The sequence below is a fragment of the Pistacia vera genome, unplaced genomic scaffold (assembly GCF_008641045.1).
Source record: "Pistacia vera cultivar Batoury unplaced genomic scaffold, PisVer_v2 Contig160, whole genome shotgun sequence".
Classification (NCBI taxonomy): Eukaryota; Viridiplantae; Streptophyta; class Magnoliopsida; order Sapindales; family Anacardiaceae; genus Pistacia; species Pistacia vera.
In genome coordinates, this window is record NW_022195685.1 from 55,326 (window position 1) to 79,438 (window position 24,113).

General features: G+C 34.7%; 2 protein-coding genes across 2 annotated transcripts in view; both read right to left on the reverse strand.

Annotated features, from left to right (window-relative positions):
• The window catches only part of LOC116125161 (GDSL esterase/lipase 1-like), a 28,325-nt gene extending 15,510 nt beyond the window's left edge, over positions 1-12,815 (reverse strand). The window contains exons 1-2 of the mRNA XM_031410886.1: positions 12,473-12,815; positions 12,253-12,368 (exon numbers count right to left, since the gene is read on the reverse strand). Coding sequence (XP_031266746.1) covers positions 12,253-12,368; positions 12,473-12,725 — 369 coding nt within the window. The 5' untranslated portion in view covers positions 12,726-12,815. The remainder of the gene's footprint in view (positions 1-12,252; positions 12,369-12,472) is intronic.
• Positions 2,887-3,641, reverse strand: LOC116125162 (GDSL esterase/lipase 1-like). Its single transcript, XM_031410888.1, has 2 exons — positions 3,459-3,641; positions 2,887-3,352 (listed from the first exon to the last, which is right to left on the reverse strand). Exons 1-2 carry the CDS (start codon positions 3,595-3,597, stop codon positions 3,123-3,125), a joined length of 369 nt encoding a protein of 122 aa, XP_031266748.1. The 5' UTR covers positions 3,598-3,641; the 3' UTR covers positions 2,887-3,122.
• Positions 12,816-24,113: the final 11,298 nt, after the last annotated feature.

A 24,113-nucleotide genomic window follows, 5' to 3' on the forward strand; every position in this document is an offset into this window, starting at 1 on the left:
TCTTAGAGCACTGCAGCACATTCCATTGATATTATGTAGTTATGTAGTACACATTCTCATTGTTTTAATAAAATTATTACATTTTATAGTTATTTGGAAGAATTAATTGTTCTTGGAGACAACTCTATCAGAAATCTATAAAAACGTTTCACAGCATTGTCAGGATGTTCACATTTATTCATGTGCCTTTGAAGTTTCATAGGTTGACTTCAGACTTGGTGAAAACGACTTGGATAAAGACAAGTCACAAGGCATGTTAGTAATATGCTAGCATAATAGATGGCAAAGTTTTGTCAGGGAAATTTGATTGATTCCAGAGCAAGTTACTGAAGAATTTTATTGAAACTAATCAGACTGCATAATCTGAATAAGCATACAAGATAGTCTAATAATCAAAGGTTAAAAAGTTGTTTCATATTGTGAGGCCCTGTGACTGGTGGTGCTCCATTCCAAAGCAGCTGAGCTAGTTGAGTGTTAGCTCTTTCTGTAGTATGTCCACCATCAAACCAAACATATTCTCCAGGATTACTGCATAACTCAAAGGATTGAGTCCCATTTATTGTGTTCCCACATTTGAATCCTTCACAACATAAAACCCCGAAAACAAATTACAACACAGATTATGTAAAAATTAATTACATTTTAATGAAAGTTGAGGCCATAACGTACCATATTTTGAAGGGTTAGCAACTCTGTCACCAAGTGCACTGTAGTAATCAAATATTGCATATTTGAATCCTGGGAACTGGGTTGACATCTTCTTAAGGACAACAGCTAGATATCTGTTGTGTAGTCTTGCTAGTGATGAGGGCTCCTCAGAGCAAGCACTTCCAAGCTTAGGATCAAAAGATTTCATTCCTGGTAGGCAACCCAATGGCCCTGCATTTTGAAATGCAATTTTCCTCCCTCCTATATTATATATCTCCTGCAGACAAATTTACAACATGAACTCTTAGTTATCATCTAAATATTACAAAATTAAGTTTAAAACTCTGACAAATGACTTACTTTGAGCACGGATGTTAAGTTTCCAATGACTGTTTTAACATATTGACCCTTGGTGGACTGAGAAGCTCTGGGGTTTGTCTGAGAAAAGCTGAAGTAATCATTGCCTCCAATGCTAAACAAATAAACCGCATTCCTCAACACCCTATTGGCTTCTGCTTCACCTAGTTTCTGCTTCAGGGATTTCGCCACATCCTTAAAATAGCTTAGCTGCAACCTCAGACGTATCTGCAAAAAAGAGACACAAATAGGTTAAATTTCTGTTCAGGTTATATATATTACTTAATTTTATACAAAATACAGAAAACAAAGATGCATACCGTTCCAGGATGAGTTTCATCGAGAACTCCAGCTCCAGCAGAAGCAAAGTTTGCCCCATCAGTGAATTGATGAGCACCCGGTTGCAGGTATGGTGCAAGTATAGGCAAATTGGCAAACTGGGCTGCAACAATTTAATGAAGTATAAACTATCAAAATTCACTCGAAGTAATTCATTGATACATCAAGCAATTGAAGCAATTGACTAGCTAACATTATTAATGTGTTGTACCAATCAAATCAGGCACTGTGCGGCCATCAGAAAGTCTTCCAGTGGGGCGTTTGAAGTAGGTTTCTCCATAAGGAAAGGTTGTTGCAATTCCTTTTCTGCTGACATTTAGATACTGGTTGTTGCCAGGATCAAACAAGGAGTCTCCAAACACAAACAAGGCTTTACGTGTTGCAGCTCCAGGCTTTGACTGAGCATGGCAACTAATTGGATTAAGAAGACAAATAAGAGTATCCGATAACAAAGGAATCTCAGACTTGCCATTGAATCCTGTTGTAGTTTGCAAGTAGGAACCATTAATCAATATTTGGTGGTGGTGGTGGTGGTCACATGGCAATTGCTTTTAAAATGGTGAGTGGAGAGTGTGAATATAAGAAGCAAAGTTTGACTTATGGATACTGAATGTGGGCTTGGGGGCCATGCCACTTAACCAGTGGTGGGCACTGTTTGATGTGTTAAGTTTTTTGTTTCTTACAAACAAGTAGAATTTGGGTTATTTTGTAAATTACTTGAAGAATCATCTTTATGTTATGGTTCAAAGGCCACTTAAAACTTTTAAATAACTGATTTCTTCTCTAATTGTGTTTGGCTGATGAGAAATATATATCTATCCTCATCTTCAATATTAAGATGGGAATTCAACAATAAGAGGCAACGTCGTTAGGCTTGTAGGCAGTTTGGGCTTTTTTCATGAAGAGTTGTTGAACGATTTCTCTAAGTTATTATTTCATTATTGGGTTTGGGCTTAGGAATATGAATTCTTGTACTATTAGGTTTAATATTTTAAACTTAGTATATAAACATTTTTTTCTCTTAGTATAAGTGTGATTGAAAATCATAGGGTAAATAGTAGTCATTGTAAACGAGAAAGGTGAAACAATATCACGTAGCCTATTAATTGGGTGAACCAAGGTAAATCACACATATTTCTTCTTTCTCTTTACTGTTTGTGGTTTGTGTGTGTTTACTGTTTTTTTGGTTTCATATTAATCTAGATTGTCTCATTCTTGAGCCATTCAAGTAAATTATTTAAGAAAAATAATTAATGTTCAATCGGCACCACAAGTTTTGGATAAGATATTGTATGCTTTTGACACACAATTCTCGTACTTCTGTCTTTATATACTCATCCAAGAATTAATTTGTGTCAAGTTAACATTGTGAGTATATGAGCATTTTATGTGGTCTATGAGATACGAACATTAAACGTACCATCGTCTATCGTCATCAATGTAATTGTTGACTTATCATATTGGTCCTTAATATATTACAATAATGTTTGATGTGCAAACAAATCTTACAAAGATTTGTATACAAACTGATGTGACAGGAAATGATTAAAAATGAAAATTTAAAATGTTGTCAAAGATTTTTTTTGAAATTACTGAAATGAAAACTAGAAATTAACAACAATCTCAAGATCAGATATCCCAAGAGAACTTTTGTCACACGAGTCTTAGACCTATGGCTACGGACAAGAAATCCCAATCACCTTATTTTTCTGGGAACATGACATATTACATGCATGCATCCCCTTTATTTAATTGGATCTCTCCGAGCCTACATATATTTAGAGATTAAACAACATCTCGACATTGTAACAAGGTCCTGTGACATGTTTTGGTCCTCTCCACATCAGCTGTGCTAGTTGAAAGTTAGCTCTATCAGTATGATGACCCCCATCAAAATAAACATACTCATTCACATCTTCGCATAAATTGAAATGTTCCTGAGTACTACTGCAATTTTCTCCATTCAGTACTCCACTGCCACAGCATGCAACATTTCCTACCTTGAAGCCTGAAGGAAGATCAACAAAAAACCATAATCAATTTAATAATAATCTTGCCAATTAATTAAACACGTACAATAAAAAACAATGGTTGATTGATGCATTGATAATTACCATGCTCTGTGGGATGAAGAGTTCTGTCACGAAGAGCATTGTAGTAATCAAATAATGCATATTTGAAACCAGGGTGTTTAAGCTCAAATTGCTCCAGGACAGTAGCTAGGAAACTGTTGTGCAATGTTGCCTGGCTCATGAATCTATCTACACAATCAACCTCTACGTTATTGGTTCTTTGTCTGACATTTGGCATGCAACCCAAAGGTCCAACATTCTGGAACCCAATTTTCCTTACTTAGGCATTAAATTCCTACAAAAATCGCAAATATATATAATTATATGTACATAAGTTAATATATAAGGGTTGGAAATATCTTACTTCGAGTGCAGCTGTATAATTCCCATCACCTGCCCTACAAGTTCAACCTGCCGGAAAGAGTAGGATCTCTGTTCATGTTTTAACCTCATGTAGTCGTTGCTCCTATGTGAACAAGAACACAGATCTGTGCAAAAGACTTTGGTTTCCTGTGGCCTAATATCTGTTCCAATGTTGTACGAAGGTCTTGAAATATTGAATTGTACTCCAAGGTTAATCTGAAACATGTACAAAAAACTTTATATATAATATATATGTGCTGACATGAAACACACTGAGGAAGAAGAAGAAGATTACCGCCGTCTCACTCTCGCCAAGAACACCTGCCCCGGCTGAAGCAAAGTTGATTCCATCAATAAATACACCTCCTTCTCCAGGTATGGTACTGGTAGTCTCAATTTGCATTAGTTGCGCAGCAGTAACCAAGTTCATATTTTAGAATATTATTATTACATTAATGTCTTCCCAAAGTAATTCTGAGAATATTATTTATTCCAGAACCAGGTAGCTAGCTTTAGGTACATACCAATGAGTCGGGGAGTAGACGGCCATCAGAGATTCTTCCAGTGGGCTTTTCAAGAAGGTCATCCCGTAGGGCCAAAGAGTCCCCGTAGGAAACCCACCTTCATTTGCGGGAAGATACGGATTGTTGCCTGTGCAAAGAGTGAATCTCCAAAGACAAACAAGAGCTTATGATTTTTATATCATACATTCCGTCGCGCTAGAAAGGGTTACATAAAAGTAACAATAAGTAGAGAACAAACTTGCTTCGACTTGCAATCAATACACAAATCACAATTACACACTGTAGTTGTTTTCTTTGCTTTGAGCCTTCCTTGCCATATTATAGTGGTATTGCTGTTAGATCTTTTTTCTTAAAAAAAAAAAAAAAAAAAAAAAAAAAAAAAAAAAAAAAAAAAAAAATCTTGCACCATATCACGTGGTTAATTTTCTACATTTGTGCTAGCTAGGGTTTATGGTGCCAGAAAGGATTACACATGTAAATAGTCAAGTAAGACCATTTTTATTTCTCAAGATGTCTCTATTTATGAATTTGATTTATAAGTTCAATAAATTGCAAAAAGAGTCCTCATTTCATGTGCTTTTCGATTATATATACGTTATCCTCTATAAACATACCATTGGTAGATGAACAACAAAATTAAATTCATTTAAATAAGTACAACCAAAACGAGATCACATGTATCTATTATGAATATAAGAATTTTTTTTTTTCTCTGAATTGACATTTGCTTGATGGTAGACCACTGGTTCGTCTTTGCATAAACTTCCACCTCAAATTATATCATGGTATCAGAGTCCAAATCAGTTGAACTGTGCTTGACCAGCGGATGAGAAGTTAGAGCCGACAACTATCTCCAGTAAACAGAATGACCCAACATATGGGCCTGACCATGAGGTGGAGTGTTCGAGTCCACACCGACTAGGCACGTTCAAGCTTACGGTTTATAAGAGGGAGTAATCTCCTATTCAATAAAGTCTATTGGGTGAGGAGTCAGATCCACCTCAAATTTTATCAGAATTAGAGTTAAATTGTCTCTGGATTATATGTATTTTGATTGGTGGTCCTATATACTTGTACAAATTTATCAATTCAATTTGAATTTTGTTAAACCTAGCAAACTTTTATTTTATTATTATTATTATTATTATTATTATTTGATAATGAGGTGTCCAGGTTAACTTACGTGACCTTAACTAATCCGAGATTTTATTGAACACCCTACAAGCCCAATGGACCGTGTAAGTCACAAAATGGTAGGTGACTACTTTGTATACATACCGTTGGTGGATGAATAACATGTTCGGATATTATGACTGTTTTCTATTGTTCTAAAAATGTGTATGTCTTTAGGAAAATTATTAATAAAGAATACGATTACAAATAGAAATAGAATATGAGGGTCATATTCGAAATTGAAGTGTAATCCTATTAGAAATAATGTCTCTCTACACTATAAATATAGGAGTGGGAATCAATTCAAGGTTACCAGAGAATATGAGAGTACAAGATATAGGATGTAAAGTTGTTAAACATGTAAAGTGTCTTAGAAACTAGGATTGTAAGATTGTTTCCGCTCTAAGCACTGGGTTGAACTCTATTAATTATGTATTGACCATAGGATTTCTCTCATTCGTGGATGTAAACGAGTTATATCGAACCACGTAAATATCGCATCTCTTTATGCGATATGACTTTATTCTTACACATTAATCCGAATGTATATTTTCCATTGCACGATCTTGTAGCACAAAAAATAAATTCATTTAAATAATTACTAAAATTAGATCATATGTATCTACTATTATTAATAATAAGAAAAAATCCCTGAATTCACATTTGCTTGATTGTGGACCACTGGTTCATCTTTTGCATAAACATCCAAGAATTTCCTTGCGGTGGTCAACAAATTTACAGTTGAATTGAATTTCTGTTGAACCTAACTAACTGTCTCCATTATCACCATTCTTATGAATTTTCTGTTGTAGAGAATTTTGGCTCGTTTTTCATACGATCATTGAATGAAGCAGTATAAGGTGATCTTACACGTATTGGTTTTAGAAACCAAACAAAAATATGCTTTGCAAGGGAGAGGTGAATCGACATATTTATATAGGACCACTGCTTCATTTTCACAGATTAGACAATTAATCACAATTAATGTTTTTGGACATAGGGATTATTATTCATTAATAACACTTATTCCATGTGGTGGTCCATAACATGTTACAACCTAACTTTTTTTTTTTTTTTTTTTTTGGGTAACTATAATGTTTGGGTTAATTTATGTACAATCAACTAATCTCTCAGATTTATTGAATACACTACAAACCCAAATGACCAAGTAATCCACAATATTATTGTAATAGGTGACCCCAAAGTTTAAACTCAGAACTCAGAAAGGGAGCAAATCTCGATTGTCAGCTTAGGGTTTTTATAACTTAATTCTTCACCATTATAGATTTAACTTTCTTCACCACTAAGATTGAATTTTATATTAAAAACAAAGAAATAACAATCATATATGTCTTTAGAGATTTTTAACTCGTTTTCGGTTAGTTTCTTTTGTGTCGATGTGCATCTTTTGCAAGAACAAATAAAATTGATTTTGCATTAGCTTACGTGAATGGAGAAGAGTGGTCCAGCTTTCAAGTCAAAACAGTGGCAAAACAAAGCTAGTTTAAAGGAGGAAAGAGTTTAACTATATATATACATATATAGTATCACAACAGTCTATTAATTGACAATATGGGACAAATTTAACTTCTAACACTGAATATATAAATAAAATTCACTTTGTGAATAGATATCTCATGTCTTACAATGACAAATTATGAGATAGATAGAAACGAACGGACTATATTGAGTCGAGAATACAAATAGTACAAAGAATAGTCAATCTATGGTATGATTCATTGAATCAAGTTCTATAACATGATGTATTTCATTGCGAATCCAAACAAAATATGTCAAGAGGGATTGATTCATGCATTGAAGTTTCACAAGGTTAAACTGAATTTTCTCGTGGGTGGTAGGTCTATATAGTCTACGAATTTATTGCTTGAATTCAACTGTTGTTAAACCTAACTTTCTTTAACATTATCCATATCTTTGATAAAACATCGACTTTCATGACAAAATATCATCAATCTTGCATATGGTCCTAAGTAGAGATACGTATATAAGTATTATTTTTTATCCAATCATATCCAATTAACTAGTTTAGTACCACATTTTTTTTTTTTTTTTTTTTTTTTTTTGGTGACTAGGGGTGTCTGGGTCAGTTTTGCACATCCGAAACCCCGAGTTTGAAGTTAACAACGGTAAAACCTTTTAGTGGGACCCTTATAAGCAATCAAGCAGAATCAAAATAAGACCTCTGAGTAATACACCCCAGAGTCCCCTCACCCCACCTGCTACCGGGAATGGTTAGTACCACATTTTTTCCTACGAAGGGTGACTTGAAATAAGAGAATCGATTTGAGTATAATGTAGTCATGTTGATAAACTATTCAACCCAGAGCTTGAACTATGAAATAAGGATCAAACATAATATGAAGTTTAACGCAAGGTTTTAAAACCCGACCCGACCGGCGACCACGACCAACAATGGTGGCTGGGGTGGGGTTTTGAATAATACAGGCGATGAGTCTAAGGTGGCGATAGAGGTGGTTTTCGGTGGGTGAAATTATAAAAAATTGCAAAATGCATGGCGCCTTGCTAGCAATTGAGGATGACAATCGAGAGCAATTGGGGCTAGGATGTTGGGAGTTTTGAAGAGGAATGGCAAATGAGTCTAAAGATGGTGATGAAGGCAATTTCCGATGAGTGAAACGACTAGAAATCGCAAAAATAGTGAGGTGGCAAACACAAACTGTTGTTGGCGATTGGCGAGCGAGAGTGGGGGTGGGGTGAGATGGGTTTGGCTAGGAGGCTAAGGAAAGTGTTTTCGTGGTGATGGGGAGTGTTGTCGACATTGGAACAGGTCATTTGGCCTGGGTGTTGATTGCCGATTGCATTTGAGGGTTTTTTTGCAAGATTTCAAACCATAGGAACTTATAGAATTTTAAGTGTGTTTTTACTAGATTTTAAACTTTTTTACATGCTGACATTACCAGTTTGACCGACGGGTTTTAAAACATGGTTTAACGTATATAAACAGGATATCCTCAACCGCCTCTCATCTACAATGTCCAAGTTTGAATACTTGATACTTTATTTCCCCATATGCACAAGGCTACATCAATAGGCAAAACTGAAGAACAGGCCCTCATGTCATCTCACAATTTGTGAATTTGGATTCGCTGTCAACAATGTATGTGAAACACGTGTGAAAAGGGATGAAGGGCTGTTGGGGCGGGGGTACAGAATGTCATCCTCATTCATTAATTGAAAGCGTGTTAATGTGACATGTTAATATTTGACCGATTGGGACCTTCGAAAAGTTTAATGGATAAGAATATATGAGTGCATGCATGTCTAAATAACATGCGGGTACCCAAAAGACCAAAATTTAATCATTTAGATTGGAGCTCATTGGTATGTGTAATACTTTTAAATAATATACGTTCAAATATTTTTTTTTATAAAAAATGCTTTTAAAAATAGGTTAGAATTATAACACAATTTTTGACACAAATTCATAACCTTTGATTCAATGTAATCTATAGATTTTGATGAGAAGTTAGAATTAATTATTTTTCAAACCGCTAAGCAATTAATAGCCATTGAATTATTATGAATCAATGGTTATAAATTTGTATAAAAAATTTGTGTTACAGTAACTTGATCCTTTAAAAATATTGAGAGGTTTTAAACGTCTCTCATAAATATAGAAACCATGAAAAGAAAAGGTTTAAGATTTATAGGATTATAAGTGTCTATTGATTGGTGTAAGAAAATACTTTAATTAGATTGCTTTATCTCTTATGATTAATTTCTTAATAGGTGTCTTCTAATTTAATGTGAGAGAATTATGTGCTTTTTAAACTTATAGTTAGATTTATTGCTATAAATATAACAATGATGATCCACAAACTTTGGAAGCCTGTTTCACTGTGATTCTTAAACATTTATTAATAATCAATTTAATTAACGCCGAAACGGCGGAGCCACATATTTCTTCCAAAGTTTGCCCTTGACACTTTACCACCCAAAAAATTTGAAAACGATAATTACCCACTAACCTAAAGAGAAAAAAATACTCTCGACCACTTGAACCTCAAATAACTAAGAATATTAGGTAATTTTAAAATCGAAAATAATTTTTAATTTTTTTCCACCAAATTGCATCTTCTCTCTTTGCATCCCTCTTCCTTTCCGTATGCGTCGGCTGCCGGCATCGGCGCAGCCGACGGCCAAGCTTTCTCTCTTCTCTTCTCTTTTTGCTTTCCATCTCCTTCTCTCTCTTCTATTACTTAATTAATAGAGTAGTTCCTTAATAAACAGCAAGAGAGCGGGACCTGTGTCTTTTTTGAACTTGTATTTTCGAATCATCAATACGTTTTCGTAGCGTTTTTCTTCTTCTTCTTCTTCGCGGCCATTCGTCAGATCTGCTTTGTCTGCCTCTCAATTTAGGCTTTCAATTTCACATCTTTTTTTGTCCACCCATACGTACGGTGTGTGGTAAGCATAGGTGTGCATTCACTCATTCAGATTTACAAATTAGGGATTCGAATTTGAAAGTACAAGCATCAAATTTATCTACCTTGTTGTTTGTCTCCAGAATTCAGAGCTCTCGAGCTCGTCGAAGGTTCAACCAGAGGCCATAGTAGAGTGGCTTCAGAAGGCACATGGACCGTACAGTTCGACGAGCAAATCAAATGCACGGTCTGGGATGCCATTCGCATTATTTTCCGTGGTAACATGATACCGATTTGGAGTTTTTTGATTAAGAGAGTGAAATAGGAAAAACTGTGGAGATTGAGGAAGAACATAACGGTCCACGGAGTGGTAGTGGTGGTGAGAGTGGCAATTCGGTGAATTTGGGGGAGAGGAGGAAAAAGTAGAGGAAGGAGAAGGTTCCGGTGGACAGAGAGAGTGGGAAACACCAACGAGAGTAGAGAAGCAGCTCTGAATGAGAGAGAGTTAGCGGCCAAGGAAGTTGAGAGGCTAAGGAACATTGTGAGGAGAAAAGGAGGACTTGAGGGCTAGAAGTTGGAGATATCGAGGGAGGAGGCTGAGCGCAAGCGGATGCTTGATGAAGGGCAAATTACAGGTTTGCATGTGAATGTGATTGTGTTATGAACTGATTATTCTTTTGGTAGTGTAGACATAAGCAAGTGATGTTGAGAGAGAGAAGAAAAGGAAGAAGAGAGAAAGCTTGGTCGTCGGCTGCCGGCATGACGGCATGGACAAAGAGAAGGAAAGAGGGATGGAAAGAAGAGAAGATGCAATTGGGAGAAAACGGATGAATTTTTTTTTAAATTATTTTAGATTTGAAATACCTAAATAGCTTAGTTATTTTCAGATTCAAATAGTCAAGGGTATTTTTAATTTTACAGTTACTGTATCAGTGAGTTAATGGGTTTTATTAATATCTTCACGGAAAGTGGGTAACGGTAGTTTTCAAACTTTTTGGTAGTTAAATACAAAAAACAAAAGACAAATTCATCAACTTTTATAATTTTGTCTGTTATATGATTCAATTGTAAACAAAAGATATTGAAAATAAGTCTACATTATTATTGCTCCAAAAAATACATTATTTAAAAGAAAACATATTAAATATGATAATTTATTCACTAAATAATCTTATCAAGGAAGCTCAAATAGTTGCTTACATTATAAGGTCCAGTTACATTTGGTACTCACTCATATTAGCTCTGCAATCTGAAGATTTGCCTTCTGAGATGTATGGCCGCCATCAAGAAACAGATAGTACTGGATACTGCATAACTTGTATGAACCTCCTCCACAGTTCAGTCCATATATGTCCACTGCCACAACATGCAATTTTCCCTTCCTTGAACCCTTCAAAACATAATCAAGCACAGAAAATTGAAGTGCATTAAGTTCAAACTAGACAGTAGACATAAACATATATAATTTTTTTGACTGCATATAACTTAATATTACCATATTTTGTAGGGTTATTAATTCGGTAAAGGAGATTAAGAAGTAGTCCATGATCGAATATTTGAATCCAGATAATTCTTTGGCCATCTTGCTGAGCTGATTAGATAAAGCTTTGTTGTTTGATTTGCTGCGTTAAGAAATTTTCAACACAAGAGCCATTTGTATCGGTGTGCACTGCTTTTATAACGGGAAGCAACCTAACGGTCCAACACTCTGGATCGCAAATTTCCTTCCTCCCATATTATATATTTCCTGCAAATCAATACAACAAGTTTCAGTACAACATATACTGTGGGAAATACAGCCTTCCCCGACGCAAAGAACTCATCGGAATAGACCTAAAATGGCGTCAGAATATATGTTACCTGAAGCCATTTGTATGGCTACCACCATGCGCATGTATACTACTCTTTCAGAATGAGTGGATCAGCGTGCTGGAGTCATACCGAAAGTAATCGTTGCCTCCGCGGCTGAATAAGTACACAGAACTACCTAAAATCTTTGGGCTTCTTGCGCACCTACTTTCTTTGATATTAATTTTGCACCGTCTTGAAATAGGCAACTGTTGTTTAAGATCAGCTGAAACCACGGAAAATATATAAGATGTATTATGAAAAAAATATATTAAAATGGTGTAGAAATGGACCCTATAGTACGGGAACTTATTGAAGTTGACACTATTGATGATTAGAACATCTCCTAAATTTGTTGCCGACAGTCTATGGAACCATGAGAGAGAAATAAAACCTGAGCCCTTCAATGAATAACCTCAGAAACTTAGCTGGAAAGGTGGCTAAAAAATTCAAAAGAAAACAACAGTTTCTAACTTACTTTGTTGATATTTTTCTCTAAAAAAGGAGAAATAAAAAACATACCACTCCATTATTGACGTCTAGAACACCACCTGCGGCAGAAGCAAAGTTAGCTCCATTTGTTAAATCTGCTCCTGGTTGCAGGTATGGAGGAACCACTGAAAGGTTTGCAAATTGGGCTGAAAATTCAAGGAGTGAAATACATTCATCAACATCTTTAACTTAACAAATTAATAGTTTAACTAGCGAAAGAAATAAATTGACAAACAGACAAAGATCTTACCGATGTAATCAGGAACTATAAGGCCATCTGAAAATCTGCCAGTGGATTTGTTGTTCATGTCAATTCCATAAGGATACCATGTTGATGCGGGTTTCGCTGAACTATTGAGGTACTGGTTGTTGCCTGGATCGAAGAGTGAGTCTCCAAACACAAACAATAGTTTCTTCGACTGAGCTGCATAGCACCCAACTGAACTGAGAGCGATTGCACACAAGATTATAGCACAAAGAAGGTTAATGCTTGTCCTTGCCATGGAGTTTTGCAATATTGTTGCTTTCTCTCACTGCCTATTTATAAAGGAACACATCGTGAAGTATAGTGGTTAACATGTGTGGAAAGAAGTGTGCGAGACATAATATATAATATTTATCATCTTTTTATGAATTTATATTCAATTTCACATGGTGTTTTGTCTTTTGAACATTGGTCCACACGCATTCTGCAAAGATGCTCTTTCAATTTTCGACATGGGGATGGGGTACTTGTATTATATTTTCTACAGCAATGAGCTGTGAGAGAATTATGCGATGTTTATCACTTATACTTTGATTAACTTTTATAATTCAATCAATTAATTAACACCTAAACATCGTATCTTCAAAGCCCGAGACGACATTTCTTCTACCAATGAAGTCATATTCATCGTCCCATTATATATAGAAAAAATTAAAGTGAATAACATTTCCCACCCAAGGTTTGCTGTAATTACTTTTCCACCCATAAACTTTGGGGAAAAAAAAAAAAAAAAACAATTTCCCACCCATCGTCAATCTCTGACTATGGATTTTGTTACCTGACAGGGGTAAATCTACGAAAAGATTATAATACCATTTACTATTTGACTTTATAATTTTTTATGAGAATGAATAACATTTTTCCACCCAAACTTTATTAAATATATTTTTCACCCCTAGTTTGGTTTATATTAATTTTAGGTTTTATTTTTTAAAAAAAAAATTAAATAAAGTCAGTTACTAAAATAAAAAAATTTGAAAAATTTGAAAAAAATGAAAATTAAAATAAGTTGGCCTGGATCATACTTGGCCAAGTGCGATTCCTACCAAATTTTTTTTTTTTTCCAGTTTTTCAAATTTTCTTAATTTTTTATTTTTCTTACAATTTTTATTTTTTTTCTTTTTTTGGAAATTATATTGTTATATAATTTTATAAATTGTATAAAATTTTAATGAAATATTGTTTTGTAATTATAGAAATTGAAGATAAAGGATTAAATAGTTAATTTCCAAATTGGTGAAGGTAATAGTTATGTGTTTGTAATTTAGCGGTGTCAGTAACACTGGCCCTATAATATATAATTAAGTAAGATTCATGTCTTTACAATGACAAATTATGAGATAGATAGAAAACGAACGGACTATAAATTTGAGTCGAGAACAATTAGTACAAGAATAGTCAATCTATGGTATTGATTCATTAATCAAGTTCTATAACATTGTATTCATTCGAATCCAAACAAAATATGCTTCAGAGGGATTGATTCATGCTTGAATGTCTTCACAAGGTTAAACTGAATTTTCTCGTGGGTGGTAGGTCCTATATATGTCTACGAATTTATTGCTTGAATTCAACTGTTGTTTATACCTAACTTTCTTAACATTATCCACTATCTTTGATAAAACATCGACTTTCATGACAATATCATCAATCTTGCATATGGTCCTAAGTAGAGAATACGTATATAGTATTATTTTTTATCCAATCATTCCAATCTATCTAGTTTAGTACCACATTTTTTTTTTTTTTTTTTTTTTTTGGGTGACTAGGGGTGTCTGGTCAGTTTTGCACATCCGATTAATCCCCGAGCTTTGAAGTTAACAACCGGATAAACCTTTTAGTGGCTACCCTTATAAGCATCAAGCAGAATCAAACTTAAGACCTCTTGATTACACACCCCAGATCCCTATCACCCCACCCTGCTACCGGGAAGGTTAGTACCACATTTTTTCCTACTGAAGGGTGACTGATAAATTAAGAGAATCGATTTGAGTATAATGTTGTCATGTTAAACTATTCACCCAGAGCTTGAACTATGAAATAGAGACAACATTAATATGAAGTTTAACGCAAGGTTTTAAAACCCGACCCGATCCGGCCGACCACCGACCAACAATTGGTGGCTGGGATGGGGTTTTGAATAATACAGGCCGTGAGTCTAAGGTGGCGATAGAGGTGGTTTTCGGTGGGGTAATTATAAAAATTGCAAAATGCATGGCGCCTTGCTAGCTTGAGGATACAATCGACGAGCAATTGGTGGCTAGGATGTTGGAGTTTTGAAGAGGAATGGCAAATGAGTCTAAAGATGGTGATGAAGGCAATTTCCGATGAGTGAAACGACTAGAAATCCAAAAATAGTGGTGCAACCACAACTGTGTGTGCGATTGGCGAGACGAGTGGGTGGGTGAGATGGGTTTTGGCTAGGAGGCTAAGGAAAGTGTTTTCGTGGTGATGGGGAGTGTTGTCGACATTGGAAACAGGTCATTTTGGCCTGGGTTGTTGATTGCCGATTTGCATTTGAGGGTTTTTTTTGCAGATTTCAAACCTATAGGAACTTATAGAATTTTAAGTGTGTTTTTACTAGATTTTAAACTTTTTTACATGCTGACATTACCAGTTGACCGACGGGTTTTAAAACTTGGTTTACGTATATAACAGGATATCCTCAACCGCCTCTCATCTACATGTCCAAGTTTGAATACTTGATACTTTATTTCCCCATATTGCACAAGGCTATCATCAATGGCAAAACTGAAGAACAGGCCCTCATGTCATCATCAATTTTGTAACTTTGGATTCGCTCGTCAATCATGCATTTAGTGAAACACGTTGAAAAGTAGGATGAAGGGCTGTTGGGGCCTGGGGGTACAGAAAATGTCACTCTCATTCATTTAATTGAAAGCGTGTTAATGTGATACATGTTAATATTTGACCGATTGGGACCTTCGAAAAGTTTAATGGAGTAATATATGAGTCATGCATGCTATAATTAACATGCGGGTACCCAAAAGACCAAAATTTAATCATTTAGATTGGAGCTCATTTGGTATTGTTTACTTTTAAAATAATATACGTCAAATATTTTTTATTAAAAAATGCTTTTAAAATAGGTTAGACTATTATACCACAAATTTTTGACACAAATTCATAACCTTTGATTCAATGTAATCTAATAGATTTTGATGAGAAGTTAGAATTAATTATTTTTCAAACCGCTAAGCAATTACTAAGCCATTGAATTATTATGAATCAATGGTTATAAATTTGTATAAAATTTGTGTTACAGTAACTTGATCCTTTAAAAATATTGAGAGGTTTTAAACGTCTCTCATAAATATAAAATCCATGAAAAGAAAAGGTTTAAGATTTATAGGATTATAGTGTCTATTAGATTGGTGTAAGAAAATACTTTATTAGATTGCTTTTATCTTTATGATTAATTTTCTTAATAGGTGTCCTCTAATTTAATGTGAGAGAATTATGTCTTTTTTACACTTATAGTTAGATTTATGCTATAATATATACAAGTGGATCCCACAACTTTGGAAGCCTGTTTCACTGTGATTCTTACATTTATTAATTAATCAATTATTAACGCCGAACAGGCGGACCACATATTTCTTCCCAAGTTTGCCCTATGACACTTTACCACCCAAAAATTTGAAACGATAATTACCCACTAACCCTAAAGAGAAAAAATACTCTCGACCACTTGAACCTCAAATAACTAAGAATATTAGGTAATTTTAAAATCGAAAATAATTTTTAATTTTTTTCCACCAAATTGCATCTTCTCTTCTTTGCATCCCTCTTCCTTCTCTTCGTCATGCCGTCGGCTGCCGGCATCGGCGCAGCCGACGGCCAAGCTTTCTCTCTTCTCTTCTTTTGCTTTCCATCTCCTTTCTCTCTTCTATTACTTAATTAATAGAGTAGTCCTTAATAAAACAGCAAGAGAGCGGGACCTGTGTCTTTTTTGAACTTGTATTTTCGAATCATCAATACGTTTTCGTAGCGTTCTTCTTCTTCTTCTTCTCTTCGCCGGCCATTCTGTCAGATCTGCTTTGTCTGCTCTCAATTTAGGCTTTCAATTTCATCATCTTCTTTTTGTCCACCCATACGTACGTGTGTGTGTAAGCATAGGTGTGCATTCACTCATTCAGATTTACAAATTAGGGATTCGAATTTGAAAGTACAAGCATCAAATTTATCTACCTTGTTTGTTGCTCAGAATTCAGAGCTCGTCGAGCTCGTCGACGGTTCAACACAGAGGCCATAGTAGAGTGGCTTCAGAAGGCCACTTGGACCGTACAGTTCGACGACAAATCAAATGCACGGTCTGTGATCCATTCGATTATTTTCCGTGGTAACATGAACCGATTTGGAGTTTTTTGATTAGAGAGTGAAATAGGAGAAACTGTAGAATATGAGGAAGAACATAACGGTCCACGGTAGTGAGTGGTGTTGGAGTGGCAATTCGGGTAATTTGGGGAGAGAGGAGGGAAGTAGAGGAAGGAGAAGGTTCCGGTGGACAGAGAGAGGGGGAACACCAACGAGAGTAGAGAAGCAGCTCTGAATGAGAGAGAGTTAGCGGCCAAGGAATTTGAGAGGCTAAGGAACTTGTGAGGAGACAAAGAAGGACTTGAGGGCTAGAATTTGGAGATATCGAGGAGGAGGCTGAGCGCAAGCGGATGCTTGATGAACGCAAATTACGGTTTGCATGTGAATTGATTGTGTATTAACTGATTTATTTCTTTTGGTAGTGTAGACATAAGCAAGTGATGTTGAAGAGAGAAAAGAAAAGGAAAAGAGAGAAAGCTTGGTCGTGCGCTGCCGGCATGACGGCATGGACAAAGAGAAGGAAAGAGGGATGGAAAGAAAGAAGATGCAATTTGGGAGAAAACGGATGAATTTTTTTTTAAATTATTTTAGATTTTGAAATTACCTAAATAGCCTTAGTTATTTTCAGATTCAAATAGTCAAGTTATTTTTAATTTTACAGTTACTGTATCAGTGAGTTAATGGGTTTTATTAAATATCTTCACGAAAGTGGGTAACGGTATTTTCAAACTTTTTGGTAGTTAAATACAAAAAACAAAAGACAAATTCATCAACTTTTATAATTTTTCTGTTATATGATTCAATTGTAAACAAAAAGTTATTGAAAATAAGTCTACATTATCATTGCTCCAAAAAATACATTATTTAAAGAAAACTTTAAATATGATAATTTATTCACTAAATATCTATCAAGAAGCTCAAATAGTTGCTAACATTAAAGGTCCAGTTACATTTGGTACTCCCACTCATATTAGCTCTGCAATCTGAGATTTGCCTTCTGAGATGTATGGCCGCCATCAAAGAACAGATAGTCACTTGGATACTGCATAACTTGTATGAACCTCCTCCACAGTTCAGTCCATTATATGGTCCACTGCCACAACATGCAATTTTCCCTTCCTTGAACCCTTCAAAACATAATCAAGCACAGAAAATTGAAGTTCATTAAGTTCAAACTAGACAGTAGACATAAAATATATTTTTTTTGACTGCATATAACTTTATTACCTATTTTGTAGGGTTATTAATTCGGTAAAGAGATTAAAGAAGTAGTCCATGATCGAATATGAATCCAGATAATTCTTTGGCCATCTGCTGAGCTGATTAATAAAGCTTTGTTTTTGATTTGCATGCGTTAAGAAATTTTCAACACAAGAGCCATTTGTATCGGTGTGCACTGCTTTTATAACGGGCAAGCAACCTAACGGTCCAACACTCTGGATCGCAAATTTCCTTCCTCCCATATTATATATTTCCTGCAAAATCAATCACAAGTTTCAGTACAACATATTGTGGGAAATACACCTTCCCCGACGCAAAGAACTCATCGGAATAGACCTAAATGGCGTCAGAATATATGTTTACCTTGAAGCCATTTGTTAAATTGGCTACCACCAGCGCATATACTACCTTTCAGAATGAGTGGCATCAGCGTTGCTGAGGTCATACCGAAAGTATCGTTGCCTCCGAGGCTGAATAAGTACAGAACTACCTAAAATCTTGTGGCTTCTTGCGCCCTACTTTCTTTGTATTAATTTTGCACGGTCTTGAAATAGGCCAACTGTTGTTAAGATTCAGCTGAAACCAACGGAAAATAAAGATGTATTAGAAAAAATAATTTAATGGTGAAAATGGACCCTATAGTAGGGAACTTAGTTGAAGTTGACACTATTGATGATTAAGACATCTCCTAAATTTGTTGCCGACAGTCTATGGACCATGAGAGAGAAATCTCTGCACCATTATCACGTGGTTTAATTTCTACATTTGGTTGCTAGCTAGGGTTTTATGGTGCCAGAAAGGATTACACATGTAAATAGTCAAGTAAGACCATTTTTATTTTCTCAAGATGTCTCTATTTTATGAATTTGATTTATAAGTTTCATATAAATTGCAAAAAGAGTCCTCATTTTCATGTGCTTTTCCGATTATATATACGTTATCCTCTATATATACATACCATTGGTAGATGAACAACAAAATTAAATTCATTTAAATAAGTACAACCAAAACGAGATCACATGTATCTATTATGAATAATAAGAATTTTTTTTTTTTTCTCTGAATTGACATTTGCTTGATGGTAGACCACTGGTTCGTCTTTTGCATAAACTTCCACCTCAAATTATATCATGGTATCAGAGTCCAAATTCAGTTGAACTGAGTGCTTGACCAGCGGATGAGAAGTTAGAGCCGACAACTATCTCCAGTAACAAGAATGACCCAACATATGGGCCTGACCATGAGGTGGAGTGTTCGAGTCCCACACCGACTAGGCACGTTCAAGCTTACTGGTTTATAAGAGGGAGTAATCCTCCTATTCAATAAAGTCTTATTGGGTGAGGAGTCAGATCCACCTCAAATTTTATCAGAATTAGAGTTAATATTGTCTCTGGATTATATGTATTTTGATTGGTGGTCCTATATACTTGTACAAATTTATCAATTCAATTTGAATTTTTGTTATAACCTAGCAAACTTTTATTATTATTATTATTATTATTATTATTATTATTTGATAATTGAGGTGTCCAGGTTAACTTACGTGCACCTTAACTAATCCTGAGATTTTATTGAACACCCTACAAGCCCAATGGACCGTGTAAGTCACAAATATGGTAGGTGACTACTTTGTATACATACCGTTGGTGGATGAATAACATGTTCGGATATTATGACTCGTTTTCCTATTTGTTCTAAAAATGTTGTATGTCTTTAGGAAAATTATTTAATAAAGAATACGATTACAAATAGAAATAGAATTATGAGGGTCATATTAGAAATTGAAATGTTAATCCTATTAGAAATAAAATGTCTCCTATACTACCTATAAATATAGGAGTGGGAATCAATTCAAGGTTACCAGAGAATATGAGAGTACAGATATAGGATGTAAAGTTGTTAAACATGTAAAGTGTCTTAGAAACTAGGATTGTAAGATTGTTTCCGCTCTAAGCACTGGGTTGAACTCTATTAATTATGTATTGACCATAAAGGATTTCTCTCATTCGTGGATGTAAACGAGTTATATCGAACCACGTAAATATCGCATTTTTTTATGCGATGTAACTTTATTCTTACATCATTAATCTCGAATGTATATTTTCCATTGCACGATCTTGTAGCACAAAAAATAAATTCATTTAAATAATTACTAAAATGAGATCATATGTATCTACTATTTATTAATAATAAGAAAAAATCCCTGAATTCACATTTGCTTGATTGTGGACCACTGGTTCATCTTTTGCATAAACATCCAAGAATTTCCTTGCAGTGGTCAACAAATTTATCAGTTGAATTTGAATTTCTGTTGTAACCTAACTAACTGTCTTCCATTATCACCATTCTTCATGAATTTTCTGTTGTAGAGAATTTTGGCTCGTTTTTCATACGATCATTGAATGAAGCAGTATAAGGTGATCTTAGACACGTATTGGTTTTAGAAACCAAACAAAAATATGCTTTGCAAGGGAGAGGTGAATCGACATATTTAATATAGGACCACTGCTTCATTTTCACAGATTCAGACAATTAATCACAATTAATGTTTTTGGACTATATAGGTATTATTATTCATTAATAACACTTATTTTCCATGTGGTGGTCCTATAACATGTTACAACCTAACTTTTTTTTTTTTTTTTTTTTGGGTAACTATAATGTTTGGGTTAATTTATGTACACCTCAACTAATCTCTCAGATTTATTGAATACACTACAAACCCAAATGACCAAGTAATCCACAATATTATTGTAATAGGTGACCCCAAAGTTTAAACTCAGAACTCAGAAAGGGAGCAAATCTCGATTGTCAGCTTAGGGTTTTTATAACTTAACTTTCTTCACCATTATAGATTTAACTTTCTTCACCACTATAGATTGAAATTTTTATATTAAAAACAAAGAAATAACAATCATCAATATGTCTTTAGAGATTTTTAACTCGTTTTCTTGGTTAGTTTTCTTTTGTGTCGATGTGCATCTTTTTGCAAAGAACAAATAAAATTGATTTTGCATTAGCTTACGTGAATGGAGAAGAGTGGTCCAGCTTTCAAGTCAAAACAGTGGCAAAACAAAAGCTAGTTTAAAGGAGGAAAGAGTTTAACTATATATATACATATATATGTATCACAACAGTCTATTAATTTGATAATATGGGACAAATTAAACTTCTAACACTTGTAATATATTAAATAAAATTCACTTTGTGAATAGATATCTCATATCTTACAATGACAAAGTATGAGATAGATAGAAAACGAACGGACTATAAATTTGAGTCGAGAATACAATTAGTACAAAGAATAGTCAATCTATGGTATTGATTCATTGAATCAAGTTCTATAACATGATGTATTTCATTGCGAATCCAAACAAAATATGCTTCAAGAGGGATTGATTCATGCATTGAATGTCTTCACAAGGTTAAACTGAATTTTCTCGTGGGTGGTAGGTCCTATATATGTCTACGAATTTATTGCTTGAATTCAACTGTTGTTATAACCTAACTTTCTTTAACATTATCCACTATCTTTGATAAAACATCGACTTTCATGACAAAATATCATCAATCTTGCATATGGTCCTAAGTAGAGAATACGTATATAAGTATTATTTTTTATCCAATCTAATCTAGTTTAGTACCACATTTTTTTTTTTTTTTTTTTTTTTTTGGTGACTAGGGGTGTCTGGGTCAGTTTTTTGCACATCTCGATTAATCCCCCGAGCTTTGAAGTTAACAACGGATAAACCTTTTAGTGGCTACCCTTATAGCAATCAAGCAGAATCAAACTTAAGACCTCTAGTAATACACCCCAGAGTCCCTACACCCCACCCTGCTACCGAGGAATGTTAGTACCACTTTTTTTCCTACTGAAGTGACTGATAAATAAGAGAATCGATTTGAGTATAATGTATGTCATGTTGATAAACTATTCAACCCAAGAGCTTGAACTATGAAATAAGATCAACATTAATTGAAGTTTAACGCAAGGTTTTAAAACCCGACCCGATCCGGCCGACCACCGACCAACAATTGGTGGCTGGGATGGGTTTTGAATAATACAGCCGATGAGTCTAAAGGTGGCGATAGAGGTGGTTTTCGGTGGGTGAAATTATAAAAAATTGCAAAAATGCATGGCCCTTGCTAGCAATTGAGGATGCAATCGACGAGCAATTGGTGGCTAGGATGTTGGAGTTTTGAAGAGGAATGGCAAATGAGTCTAAAGATGGTGATGAAGGCAATTTCCGATGAGTGAAACGACTAGAAATCGCAAAAATAGTGAGGTGGCAACCACATGTTGTTGGCGATTGGCGAGACGAGTGGGTGGGGTGAGATGGTTTGGCTAGGAGGCTAAGGAAATGTTTTCGTGGTGATGGGGAGTGTTGTCGACATTGGAAACAGGTCATTTTGGCCTGGTTTTGATTGCCGATTTGCATTTGAGGGTTTTTTTGCAAGATTTCAAACCTATAGGAACTTATAGAATTTTAAGTGTGTTTTTACTAGATTTTAAACTTTTTTACATGCTGACTTACCTTTGACCGACGGGTTTTAAAACATTGGTTTAACGTATATAAACAGGATATCCTCAACCGCCTCTCATCTACATGTCCAAGTTTGAATACTTGATACTTTATTTCCCCATATTGCACAAGGCTATCATCAATAGGCAAAACTGAAGAACAGGCCCTCATGTCATCTCATCAATTTTTGTAACTTTGGATTCGCTCGTCAATCATGCATGTATGTGAAAACACGTTGAAAAGTAGGATGAAGGGCTGTTGGGGCCTGGGGGTACAGAAAATGTCATCCTCATTCATTTAATTGAAAGCGTGTTAATGTGATACATGTTAATATTTGACCGATTGGGACCTTCGAAAAGTTTAATGGATAAGAATATATGAGTGCATGCATGTCTATAATTAACATGAGGGTACCCAAAAGACCAAAAATTTAATCATTTAGATTGGAGCTCATTTGGTATTGTTACTACTTTTAAAATAATATACGTTCAAATATTTTTTTATTAAAAAATGCTTTTAAAAATAGGTTAGACTATTATAACACAAATTTTTGACACAAATTCATAACCTTTGATTCAATGTAATCTAATAGATTTTGATGAGAAGTTAGAATTAATTATTTTTCAAACCAGCTAAGCAATTACTAAGCCATTGAATTATTATGAATCAATGGTTATAAATTTGTATAAAAAATTTGTGTTACAGTAACTTGATCCTTTAAAAATATTGAGAGGTTTTAAACGTCTCTCATAAATATAGAAATCCATGAAAAGAAAAGGTTTAAGATTTATAGGATTATAAGTGTCTATTAGATTGGTGTAAGAAAATACTTTAATTAGATTGCTTTTATCTTTATGATTAATTTTCTTAATAGGTGTCTTCTTAATTTTAATGTAAGAGAATTATGTGCTTTTTTACTACTTATAGTTAGATTTATTGCTATAAATATATACAAGTGATGATCCACAAACTTTGGAAGCCTGTTTCACTGTGATTCTTAAACATTTATTAATTAATCAATTTAATTAACGCCGAAACAGGCGGAGCCACATATTTCTTCCCAAAGTTTGCCCTATGACACTTTACCACCCAAAAAATTTGAAAACGATAATTACCCACTAACCCTAAAGAGAAAAAAATACTCTCGACCACTTGAACCTCAAAATAACTAAGAATATTTAGGTAATTTTAAAATCGAAAATAATTTTTAATTTTTTTCCACCAAATTGCATCTTCTCTTCTTTGCATCCCTCTTCCTTCTCTTCGTTCATGCCGTCGGCTGCCGGCATCGGCGCAGCCGACGGCCAAGCTTTCTCTCTTCTCTTCTCTTTTTGCTTTCCATCTCCTTTCTCTCTTCTATTACTTAATTAATAGAGTAGTTCCTTAATAAAACAGCAAGAGAGCGGGACCTGTGTCTTTTTTGAACTTGTATTTTCGAATCATCAATACGTTTTCGTAGCGTTCTTCTTCTTCTTTCTTCCTTCGCCGGCCATTCTGTCAGATCTGCTTTGTCTGCCTCTCAATTTAGGCTTTCAATTTCATCA

Excerpts from the sequence above, each read along its gene's own strand:
- LOC116125162 (XM_031410888.1), bottom strand. The coding sequence starts at position 3,597 with ATGAGCCAGGCAACATTGCACAACAGTTTCCTAGCTACTGTCCTGGAG. Across the intron at positions 3,353-3,458 it reads TCTTCATCCCACAGAGCATG|GCTTCAAGGTAGGAAATGTT; the intron begins GTAATTATCAAT and ends ATCTTCCTTCAG.